At 42.6% G+C, this 13,189-nt stretch overlaps 1 protein-coding gene across 3 annotated transcripts in view; it reads right to left on the reverse strand.

The window, feature by feature from the left end:
- morn2 (MORN repeat containing 2) overlaps positions 1-13,189 on the reverse strand; it is a 38,898-nt gene that overhangs the window by 8,150 nt on the left and 17,559 nt on the right. For all 3 annotated transcript variants that reach the window (XM_060831032.1, XM_060831033.1, XM_060831031.1), the window contains one exon: positions 5,117-5,253. In XM_060831032.1, the coding sequence (XP_060687015.1) occupies positions 5,117-5,253 (137 nt within the window). The remainder of the gene's footprint in view (positions 1-5,116; positions 5,254-13,189) is intronic.

The raw sequence follows: 13,189 nt of genomic DNA on the forward strand, positions 1-13,189 counted from the left end.
TTTTGGTAGTTTGGCAGATATTTTCCGGTGTTAAGTTGTTCTTGAGGAAAGGGGGAAAGCAGTTAAGATTTATTAACATTAGATTACCTTATGGTAAGGAAGTACCGAAAGCTCCACACTGGACAGGTTTGGATAAAACCCTGGGATTTGTCAAAGAGTGTTTTGGGTTTAATGAGATTATATTTCACTGCGTGTTTCAAAATCTTACAACACAAATTTAAAGTAAATAGCCTGGTTTGTTTTTATTTCTTTATTTCTCTTGTTTAATATATTTATGTTTATTTATTAAAAATAAATCTGTAATATTGGATGCTTATGTTTCAGTGAGAAACCACCACATCAAAATCAAAACAAAATACAATATGATCTATCAAGCCAAATTTCAGTTAGGGATCAGAATTGTCCAGTAATAACATCAACTGGGATCAGAATGTGTGGAGAGGATAATGACAATGACAAGTGGCAATTCTAAATATAAGGGTGGAACCTTACATTGTCTTGGGAGTCAGGGTATGGGGCATTGTGTGACGATTTTATTTTTACATGTCACAACCACTTTGACTTCAATGGAACCAAAGTGGATATGACAATGCAATAAGCCAAATACTGAGAGGAAAATTGGGATATTTATGATCAGATAAAAAGGTTGGGCAGGGACATAGGGATCCTGAAAGCTGAGGGGTTGACAGGGGCAGCAAAACAAACTGAAGAATTGGGGGACAATCATGACTATCTGGTGGAGCCTGTAACTTACAACAACAAAAACAGATAATGCTAGAAAAGCTCAGCAGGTTTGGCAGCATCTATGGAGAGAAATCAGAATTAACCATTCCGGTCATCCTTCCTCAACTGTAAATTTATGGAGTAAATTTATGTTTGGTCTGCAGGGACAAGGTGGACATGTTTGCAATGTGAAGTCCTGGTAGAAACAAATGCATTAATCAGACATCCAGAGATTCAACTCTGAGAAAGTGAAGACTGCAGATGCTGGAGATCAGAGTTGTGAGTGTGGTGCTGGAAAAGCACAGCAGGTCAGGCAGCATTCCAGAAGCAGGAGAATCGACATTTTGGGCATAAGCCCTTCATCAGGAATGAGGCTTGTGGGTAGGGGCTGAGAGATAAATGGGAGGAGGGTGGGGTTGGGGGGAGGTAACTGGGAAAGCGATAGGTGGATGAAGGTGAGGGAGAAAGTGATCACCTTCTCCACTTGCTTATCATTGGACTGTGGGAGAAAACCAGAGCACCTAGCAGAAACCCACGCAAACTGCTCACAGACAGTCAAGCTGAATCAAACTCTGGTTCCTGGCACTGTGAGGCAGCAGTGTTAATTACTGAGACAGCATGCTGAGCTATCTTGGCCTCAAGCAATCCTGGCAGTTCCATTTCTTATAATATTTGAATCCTTGTCATCTCTGTAAAGTTGATGGTCACAGGCAAGCTCATAAGCATTGCCTGCATTTGCCAATATTCCACAAGTTTCATTACTACATGCCTTGGAGGAGCTGTCTTTGCACCTATATAATGTAAGAATATGGTCAGTTATAGTCAGTGGTGCATTTTTTTGGATGTGTTGGTGAGTGGAGGGACAATGAGCCTTATAACCTTCTGATGGTGTTTGATCAAATGGCTTGACCCACATGTATCTCAATAAAGTGAAGTATCTCAGAAATCCATGAAAAGACATTACATTGTCCTTTTTCTGACAGGGATCCATGCAATATGCTTTATGGCTGAAAGTGGAACCTTGTTTGTGTTTGCTATGATTATGGAAACATTATTATGGTTTTGATATTCCCCACATAGTATCAATGCACCCATCCTGAATGCACGCAGCAAGTTTTGGTTGTATTATCCCTGTTGCAAACCAATGCAAATAGTGCAGGAAAAGGTATAACATGACTGATAGTAAATTACATTGATGGCTGGAGAAGGTAAGCACCACTGACAAACCTACCAGGTGTTCCTGTGCCTGTCTATACAGTTTCATAAAATTATTAATATCCAATGCCACGAGATGATGTTTTGACTGAGCCTGAACAAATGCCTGGTCTCCAGTCCTCTGAATGCTAGTGACTGGGGGCATTTTTTCCTTGACCAGCTGCAGAGTGTAGAAGATCAATGACCTTCATCCTGCACTGACCCTGGCTGCTACCTAGGTCCAGGCTGGTTTCATCTGGTTGGGTAGTGTTCTTTGACAGTCCTCTCACCATTCTGTCCACCAGCTTCTCCAAATTCCTGTTGAAAAAGCAAGGCTCAACCTTTCCTTTCAAGCCTGAACCTTCATTGATAATTGTCGCACACACAAGTAGATGGGCAGTTGCTGGCTTTCAGTGTCTGAAGTACTATGAAGCTGGGCTTTAATTTGGCTTCAGTGACACAAATATCGGAACATCCCAGCAGCAGCAAACACTTCCATCACTACTTCTGAACAAACTGGTTGCATAATGAATGAGTTGAAGAGCAGACAACTGCTTGATAAAAATTGACGTGAGAGTCCCCACCATGAAGTTATCATAAACAACACTCAAAATTAGGGCAAACCCAGTTCTTGGACTTTGATGCTGAGCGAGAAATAGTTAAGAATAAGCTTGGATACTTTCAAATGGCTACCAACGTCTGATTTGAAAGTAGCCAAACTCTTAGGAATCAGGTCATTCTGCTATCATGTGTGTTTCGTCAACATGAATTCATTGGAACGTGATTGATGAATTGATGCTATTTGTAGTGCACACTTTTAAAACCTAATGCTTTAAGCACTGTTTCGAAGATTGATTTTTCTATAATGCGGGGTTGGATAAGAACATAACTATGAAAGAACTGACAGGAATTATTACTATTCCTAGAAAGGGCTGTCTAAGGGCTGATTGCATTTACGTTGAAATTTATCATCCAGAATAGATAGGCCACAATGAGATCTTCAAATATTTCTGCATGGGAATAGGATTTCTTAACTACAGGTATTGATAGAGGAAAAAAAAACTTAAATCAGAACATAGTTTTGCAAAGAAGTGGATTGAAACCCTCCCCACCCGTTATACCATCCATTCCCATGATCCCTTACACAATCCATATCAATTCTCCCAGAATCCACCACTAGTAAACTTCAGGAGCCATGTTGAGATGAAATAAAATGAAGGTCTAAAAAATTTAAAAGACTTTCACTACCTTAAAAAAACCTCATATGTGAAAGCCTATTTTTAATCTCATTTGGTTAATCTCTAATAAAACTTAACATTTATTCATAACTCCACAAAACCAGCTAATTTTTAAAAAATCAATGTCAACAAATAGCTCTAATTGTTTCAAGAGTATTTTAAACTCTTGCTGGAAACCTTTATTATTTTTTGAAGGGCATGGTATTTAAATAATTTTACATCATTACAGTTAATCAGGCTTTATCTGTCCTTTAATAGTCTTTCTATACAGCTATTCCAAAATCAGAATCCCTACAATGTGTAAACAGGCCTTTTGGCCAAACACCAAACTTCTGCAGAGTATCCCACCCAGACCCAAATCCCTATCCCTTCCCTGTAACCCAACATTTCCCATTGCTTATGCACTTAACCTATATATCCCTGAACACTATGAGCAATTTAGCATGTCCAATCCAGCTAACCTGCACATCTTTGGACTGTGGGAGAAAACTGGAACACCCGGCGAACACCCGGCAAAAACCCATACAGACACTGGGAGAATGTGCAAACTCCACACAGACAATTGTACAAGAGTAGAATTGAACCTGGGTTTTGGTACTGTGAGGCAGCATTGCTAACCACTGAGCCACTATGCCTATAAATTCATGACTTCAGCATTGAGTCATTGCTACAGCAAAAATGAGGACATTTGCACATAGTTCAGGGGGTCTAGCTGAACTTGGATTTCCCTGATCCCTTTCTCTGACCAGCAAAAAAAATGGGATCAATCAGAAGTGGACTTGAGAACTCCATACCTAGGACCTGCCTTCCGTTTTAGGAGTGCTGCAGAGTCTCCATGATTCCAGATATAAATTGCTGGACTCACACTTGTAAGAGTCAGTTTGTATTGTGTCACAGGAAAGAGTCAATTACTTCAGAAATCCAAAACAAGGATGTTATTAGTAAAATTAATTTATTTCTATTTCATTGTTTCCAGTTGAAGACCTAAAATACAAGAATTTCATTCCTTGCAAATGAGACTATTAGTTCAGAAGCATAATAGTTACATATTGGAATACTATAATGTTGGCCTGGGCTAATATTGCACAGAACTTTTTTTTATCCCCTCGGCAGTTTGAAAATGAACTCTAATTTTAAAAACGTGGAAATAAAATGGTGCTATTAGTGTAAGAATGAATAAACAGAAACCAAACTATTTAACTATTTTTCTGTTCGGAAGAAAATCCTCCTCTTCCCTTGACCTGACTTTCATGTGACTCCAATGCAACGCCAGAGAGGTTGATTCTTAATTGTTCTCCAAAGTAGTTGAGCAAGCACTCAACTACATCAAAACTGGCAACTAGAGTTGGGTAATTAATATCCACTTTGCCAATGATGCTCAGATCCCAAGAATTAATTAATTTAAAGAAAGGAATAAGGAGTTGCTTGCACTTGATAGGCCAGTCCTAATAGAAGCAGTACACTTGAATGATAAATAGTAATTTTAGACTGTAAGCATATTGCCAACTACTACATTGTGAGCAGAGAGAATGGGGCTATGTTTAATTACTCATATTGTTTGTCGCAGAGTATGTATTAGGATTGCAACCTTCCAGAATCATCCCTGGAGTCTTCCCAAAATTGAAGATTTACCTCCAGTTAACCAAGGAGAAAAATCATAGGTGCATTATGAAACAAGTTATTTTCTTTCAATACTTTTGCTTATCAGATATAAAGTTGTGATTTTGGAAAGAAAAAAACTAGTTATACTATTAAGGATAACAAAGAGTCTGTTTGCTTTCCAATTGATATAAAATGGCATTGCATAGTAAAAATGGACATATTAGTTGATCAGTGGAGAGCACATGCAATGCATCCAATCTGTGTTTATAATATGGTGTGTATCTATAGAAACCTATTTTTGCATATCTTCCTCTCTAACTAAATAACCAGATTCTATTTTAATGTCTGCAGTCACTCACTTGTTCTCATGGAAGCTTCCAATATATTTGAACTGATTTGGCCATGTGTAGGTGCCTGTCCCATGGAATTTGTTGTCTTTAAATTCTCCTTCATATATCGCACCTGATGGATGCTCCAGTTTTCCAGTGCCATTTATCTTTGAGAAAGAAAAACTCTCATTAAGGTAATATACTGTATTAAGCACAATACTGTAAAATTATTACTTTTTTAATTGAAGGAACAAAGGAACTGGAGTAAATCATTCAGGTCTTTGAGCTTGTACCCCTAATCATAACTAGACTATATCTTAACTTCATTCATCCAGCCTGCTTCCTTGCCTAATAACAATTTATCAATTCTAATCTGAAAATTTTCAATTTGCCCAGCCACAACATCTCAATTTGGAAGACTTCCAGGTTTCCAGTTTCCTTAGGATGAATAATTACTTCATGATATTATCAATGAATAAGTTTATCACCACCTTCAGTCACGTCAAATGCCCTGAACATACAGGGTATCTTGAACTTCACAAACAGGAAAAAAATGTATGATAAAAGATCAGAAAATAAATGAACCAACTTACAAAATAAATTGACCTTTTGATACAAATTCACAAATTACTTAAATCCTTTGCTTCAGTATATCTCACACCATTACCATGGAAATATGCCAAGACTGTATTGGATATGAAAAAGTAATCTCATATTGGAATCATCTGCCCAAAATAGGTTCATGGGTAGTTTACAGGCCAGCAGAGTCAGAATGACTGCAGGATGGCCATAATAGTAGGACATGCAGGCAAGATTACAGGGAGACATAAAATGTCCAGGAGACAGTGTGTGGATACAGAAGACATGGGCACAGGCCCCAGTGAATACTTTGTATCAGGCTTCACAATGGAAAAGAATGATGCACGTATAGACATTAAAATAGAGAGGTTTATGGTGAGATGGGAAAGATTTAAGAGGGACCTAAGGGTCAACTTAGGTTGTGGTGGTGCATGTATGGAATGAACTGCCAGAGGAAGTGGTGGAGGTTGGTTCAACTACATTTAGTGAACATAGGAGGTATAGCTAGTAGGTTTGCAGATTACACCAAAATTGGAAGTGTAGTGGACAGTGAAGACAGTTACCTCAGAGTACAACAGGATCTTGATGAGATGGGCCAATGGGCTGACCAGTGGCAGAAAATGGTTAATTTAGATCAATGCGAGGTGCTGCATTTTGGAAAGGCAAATCATGGCAGTACTTATACATTTCAATGATAAGGTCCTGGGGAGTGTTGCTAAACAAAGAGACCTTGGAGTGCAGATTCATAGTTCCTTGAAAGTAGTCACAGATAGATAGGATAGTTTGGTATGCTTTCCTTTATTGGTCAGAGTATTGAGTATAGGAGTTAGGAAGTCATGTTGCAGCTATATCGGACATTAGTTAGGCCACTAACCATTGTGTGCCATTCTGGTCTCCCTCCTCTAGGAAGGATGTTGTGAGACTTGAGAAGATTCAGAAAAGATTTACAAGGATGTTGCCAGGGTTGGAGGGTTTGACCTTTTGGGAGAGGCTGAATAGGCTAGGCTGTTTTCCCTGGAGCATCGGAGGCTGAGGTGTGACCTTATGGAGGTTTATAAAATCATGAGGGCCATGGATAGGGTAAATAGACAAGGTCTTTTCCTTGGGATGGGGAGTCCAGAACTAGAGGGCATAGGTTTAGAGTGAAAAGGGAAAGATTTAAAATGGATCTAAGCGACATGTGTGTATGGAATGAATTGCCAGAGGAAGTGGTGGATGCTGGTACAATTGCAACATTTAAGAGGCATTTGGATGGGTATATGAATAGGAAGGGTTTGGAGGGATATGGGCCGGATGCTGACACCTGGGACTAGATTAAGCCCACCCAGACCCATTCCCCTACATTTACCCCTTACCTAACACTACAGACAGTTTAGTTTGGCCAATTCACCTAACCTGCACATCTTTGGACTGTGGGAGGAAACCAGAGCACCCGGAGGAAAACCACGCAGACACTGGGAGACTCAGGGGTGGCACGGTGGCACAGTGGTTTGCACTGCTGCCTCACAGCGCCAGGGACCTGGGTTCAATTCCCGCCTCAGGCGACTGACTGTGTGGAGTTTGCACGTTCTCCCCGTGTCTGCATGGGTTTCCTCCGGGTGCTCCGGTTTCCTCCCACAGTCCAAAGATGTGCGGGTTAGGTGAATTGGCCATGCTAAATTGCCCGTAGTGTTAGGTAAGGGGTATATGTAGGGGTATGGGTGGGTTGCGCTTCGGCGGGTCGGTGTGGACTTGTTGGGCCGAAGGGCCTGTTTCCACACTGTAAGTAATCTAAAAAAAATGTGCAAACTCCACACAAACAGTTGCCCGAGGTAGGAATTGAACTCAAGTCTCCCGTGCTGTGAGGCAGCAGTGCCAACCACTGTGTAACCATTTAGATTCAATGTTTATTGAATTAAAAGAATCGCTTATCATTCAACAAAGTGAGAGCTCATAACACATTGTGCGTGTAGCATTGGTAGTCACATTCAAATTCCAATCATCAACTTTTCAATCATCTCGATGTGTGAATGTTTTACAAACTGCTTTTGAAAGAGTTTCTCTTTTCAATGACATTGAATGTTGTTAATATCAAAAACAAACAAGAAATACACAGCATGTCCAGAAGCATTGTGGAAAAAGAAACAAAGTTAAAGGCTCTAAGTCTGTGATGTGAACAGGTCAAAAGATGCGAGACTTCCTGAATATTTCTAGGTTGTATTTCAGGGTTGCTCTGCTGTGCTTTATTGAGCTAATTTCAAACTTACCATCAAATTTATTTCACTTTTTTTCCCAATTGCTGCACATAGAATTGTGCCAGAACATTTCGAAGTGAGGAGTTTGCTACTGAAAGTTGTGCAAAACTGGTGGCCAGTCGTTCCAAATTGATTTATCCATCTCTAGTGTAGCATTGGCAGGAATTAGTATTGCCACTAACCTCCAACCAGTTGAATAAAATATGTGGAATAGTGCAGTTACAAAGGAAAATGGATAAAGCAAATAATTAATTAAAAGAATGAGAAAGAGATGTTTCCGGAAATGCAGAAACGTGTACGTAAAAGCACTTCACACCAAAATGGTCCACTCGCATGTGTAGACGCAGCCTATGACAAGCGTAGTTCAGAGTCTGCGTGTATATGCACCGCTGACACTAGGAGGCTGGGAATGAGGGTGCCGGGGAGGTGAAAAAGTGGGGTCTTCCACCTGCCACAGTGGTATTTGCGGAATAGAACTCCTCGACCACCCAATCTTTGTCATAATTGTTCTGCTGCCGCTGCCTCACTCACTACCCGGCCATGCTGCCCATGTAGGGGCTCTCTCTGGACCCGGAAGGCCATGACGCTGACTGGGGTTGCTCCTGCACTTACTCTCTCTCATCCAGGCGGTGAAGTGTATGAAATCGTGGCAGTGGACGTGTGCTGATGGGATAGATAGTATCGGTGGTTACAACAAAGTTACTTGGATTGCGTGCTCATTGCTCCACCTGGTGGTGGTTGTGTTCTAAACGCAATGAAACTGCACACTGGAGCAGGATAGTGTTTCAGTTCCCGACAAGACTGCTCTCCACCCTCTTTGATCAAATCCACTCAACATATTATTTTATTTATTTCTCCCGTATATGCTTATATCTCGCTTCCTCTCAAATCCTCGGGTAAAAAAATGAGGTCTGCAGTTCCTGATGAAGGGCTTATGCCCGAAACGTCGAATTTCCTATTCCTTGGATGCTGCCTAACCTGCTGTGCTTTAACCAGCAACACATTTTCAGCTCCTCTCAAATCCTCTTCACTTCAACAACTCCTTATGGTAGCGAGTTCCACATTCTAATTATTCCCTCAATGAAGAAATTATCTTGAATTCCCTGTTACATTGATTTATCTTTATCTTATATTTATGGCTGCAAATGTGTTGCTGGTCAAAGCACAGCAGGTTAGGCAGCATCTCAGGAATAGAGAATTCGACGTTTCGAGCATAAGCCCTTCATCAGGAATAAGAGAGAGAGAGCCAAGCAGGCTGAGATAAAAGGTAGGGAGGAGGGACTAGGGGGAGGGGCGATGGAGGTGGGATAGGTGGAAGGAGGTCAAGGTGAGGGTGATAGGCCAGAGTGGGGTGGGGGCGGAGAGGTCAGGAAGAGGATTGCAGGTTAGGAGGGCGGTGCTGAGTTGAGGGAACCGACTGAGACAAGGTGGGGGGAGGGGAAATGAGGAAGCTGGAGAAATCTGAATTCATACCTTGTGGTTGGAGGGTTCCCAGGCGGAAGATGAGGCGCTCCTCCTCCAGCCGTCGTGTAGTTGTGTTCTGCCGGTGGAGGAGTCCAAGGACTTGCATGTCCTCGGTGGAGTGGGAGGGGGAGTTAAAGTGTTGAGCCACGGGGTGATTGGGTTGGTTGGTTCGGGCGGCCCAGAGGTGTTCTCTGAAGCGTTCCGCAAGTAAGCGGCCTGTCTCACCAATATAGAGGAGGCCACATCGGGTGCAGCGGATGCAATAGATGATGTGTGTGGAGGTACAGGTGAACTTGTGGCGGATATGGAAGGATCCCTTGGGGCCTTGGAGGGAAGTGAGTGTGGAGGTGTGGGTGCAAGTTTTACATTTCCTGCGGTTGCAGGGGAAGGTGCCGGGGGTGGAGGTTGGGTTGGTGGGGGGTGTGGATCTGACAAGGGAGTCACGAAGGGAGTGGTCCTTGCGGAACGCTGATAGGGGAGGGGAGGGAAATATATCCTTGGTGGTGGGGTCCGTTTGGACCATGGTTCTGGTTTCCCTTGCAAACAGCAACATCTTCTTTAAATCCACTCTATCGAATTTTTCGTAATCAGGTCACTCTTCATTTTTAAGGTGAGAGCAGAAAGATTTGAAGGGTTGGATAGTAAGGGCAGCAGATACTGGAAGTCAGTCGATAAAATGTGGAGCTGAAGAAGCACAGCACATCAGACAGCATCGGAGAACCAGGGGAGTTTGCATTCCAGGTCAGGACCCTTCATCAGAGGGTGAAGGGAGCTCACAAATAAATAGGAGGGAAGGGCTGGGGAAAGGTAGGTGGGATAGTGATAGGTGGACACCAGAAAGATCAGTGGGGTGCTGATAGGTGGATGCAGGTAGGGGTTTATTGAGATTGGTCAATGGGAAGAGTGGAGTGGATAGGTGAGAAGGAAGATGGATAGGTTAGGTTAGGTCAGGTCAAGAAGGCAGGGAGGGAAGGTTGAAATGGGATGAGATTGTGGGTGGGGAGATTTTGATGCTTGTGAACTCTATGTTGAGGCAGCTACTGAGGTGGAATATAAGGTGTTGTTTCTCCAGTTCATATGTGACCTCATTTTGACGATGGAGGAGGCCCAGGATGGACATGTTGCCAAGAGATTAGGAGGGGTGAGTTGAAATGGCTGGTAACCAGAAGGTGGTGCTGATTGGAGCGTACAAAGCGCAGGTGCTCCACAAACCAATCCCCGAGTGTGTGCTAGAGGAGACCAAATCGAGAGCAATTGATGCAATAGACCAGGATGGAATTGCAGGTGAATCTCTGCCAGATTTTAAATGATTGTCGGGGGCCTTGGACAATGGTGAGAAGGCAAGTGTAGGGGCAGATGTTGTACTTCCTGCAGTTGCAGGGAAAAGGGCCTATTATGGAGAAAAGGTTGGAGGGGAATGTGGAGCTGACGAGGGTGTCATGGAGACAGTGGTCCTTACGGAAAGCAAAGAGGGGTGGGGAAGGAAATATCTTTTTGGTGTTTGGGTCTGACTGCAGGTGGTGAAATTGGCCCGTTTCGCCACCTACAGTCAGACCCCACCACCAAAAGGAGCAGCTTGTGATGGAGCAAAACAGACAATTCTGGAGATCCAAGATGGCGGCGACTCAGCAAGTCTGAGTCTACAGAGCCCTTCCCAAAACCTGGGAAAAGTGGGTTTCCTGCCCCCACCACACTTGCCAAACCACCCAAAAAATGTCTTTAATCTTAATTAGCTGCTGAATATTATATTTAAATAGTCTAATACTGAGTGGATAATGAGTAAATCAAAGGGACCCCGCAGCTCTCAGAAAACAAAGACCCCTCCCCCACCCTCCTCTCCTCCTGCTGCAGCTGATGTAAAAACAGGCCTTATAGAGATGATTGCCAGGCTGGAAGCGACACTCGTCAATTTCATCGCAGAATCCCGACAGAGATGGAATGCATTCGAAGAAAAGCTGCAGAAACAGAGTCAAACTATTGGAGAATTACAGGGCCGAGTGGAGGGGGCGGAACTAAAGGCCACGACCTCCGAGGCTGCAGCTCAAACAGCTGCAGAACAGGTGCGAGCTCTGGAGCAGAGAGTCAGGGCCTTTGAAATCTACATGGATGATATTGACAACAGAAATCGGAGAAAGAATATTCGGTTGCTGGGCCTTCAAGAACAAGAAGGGAAAGAACAGTTAGTAGTATTTCTGGAGCGATGGCTGCCCCAGCTTTTAAACCTGGGGGCTGAAACTGACCGGGTAAGGGTGGAGTGGGCCTACCGGGTCGCAGTACGCGGATCTGGCCCAAACCAGCGCCCACGCCCGGTCCTGTTCCGGCTGCAGAGTTATAGGGAGAGGCAGATACTCCTGGATGCCTCCAGAAAGCTTGGAAAGGATCCTAAAGCTATGATTCATGAAGGATCCAAGATTATGTTATTTCAGGACTTCTCCCCGGCTTTGGCACGAAGAAGGAAGGCGTTTGATGAGGTGAAGAAATGTTTAAGGGACTTAGATATTCAATACACCTTACGCTACCCAGCGACGTTATGCTTTACCCACGAAGGATCCGAGTATAATTTTAGATCATCGGAAGAGGCCAAGAAACTTTTGGACTCAGTTAAATAAATCGTAAGAGACAATTTATGTTGGCTTGCCTCTCCCACACTCCGTGGGGAGAAATGGATACTTTATTCTACTTTACTTTTGCCTCTGGGAGCGGGGTTGTCTTCCTTGCTATGTTATTATACTTAACTGTAATCTGTTGGAGTTGTAATTTTATAGTTATGTGTGTTTGTACGTGGCATTGATGCTATTAGATATACTCAGGTATGGGTGGGGAGGGGTGGGGGTGCGGCGCTCACTGTTAACTCTAGCTCGGTATTATATCTAAATCCTATTAAGGAGCGCCCGGGTCGAGGGTGGGACACTGTTTGGGAGAGGATATGGTGGAACGTTGGAAAGGTAGTAAGGCCCCCTGAGAACAAGGGGGAAGATCTCCATTCAAACATGTTTAATTTTTTTTTCTTCTTATTAGTTGAATTTTGATGATTATATATTTAAGATCTATTTTTATATTAATGTTTGTGCTTGAAAATTCTGCTTATTTTTGTAAATTTGTCAAAATGTTAAATTCCCAATAAAAATATCTATATAAAAAAAAACAGACAATTCTGGATTTGATGATATGGAATCAGACAGACTTGATTATGGAGCTTAAAGTGAAGGAACCCCTAAAGGACTGTGTCCATAGTATAGAATTCACCCTGCAATTTGTGAGAGAGAAGCTGGAATCAGACGTAATAGTGTTACAACTGAATAAAGGTAACAACAAAGACATGAGGGAGAAACTGGCCAGAGCTGATTGGAAGGGAAGCCTAGCAGTGGAGCAGCAATAGCAGCAGTTTCTGAGGGTAATTTGGGAGGAAATTCACCTCAAGGCAGAAGAAACATAAAGAGAAGAATGAAACAACCATGGCTGATGAACATCAGGGACAATGTAAAAGCAAAAGCAACATAAATGCCTACAACGTAGTGACGATTGGAGAGAAGCCAGAGGATTAGGAAGCCTTTAAAAAACCAGCAGAGGACAACTATAAAAGCATTTAAGGGGCAGAGAAGATGAAATACGAAAGTAAAGTAGCTAGTAATATGAAAGGAGATTGCAAGAGTTTTATCGATATGTAAAAGGTGAGAGAGAGGCAAGAGTGGACATTAGACCATTAGAAAAAGAGGCTGCAGAAGTAGAAATGGGAACAAGGAAATAGCAGAGGAATTGAAGAGATACTTTGCATTAGTTTTTACATCAACAGCGTATCAGAACTTCAAGAGAGTTGGGGACAAAG

This window comes from Hemiscyllium ocellatum, chromosome 10 (assembly GCF_020745735.1).
Source record: "Hemiscyllium ocellatum isolate sHemOce1 chromosome 10, sHemOce1.pat.X.cur, whole genome shotgun sequence".
Taxonomy (NCBI): Eukaryota; Metazoa; Chordata; class Chondrichthyes; order Orectolobiformes; family Hemiscylliidae; genus Hemiscyllium; species Hemiscyllium ocellatum.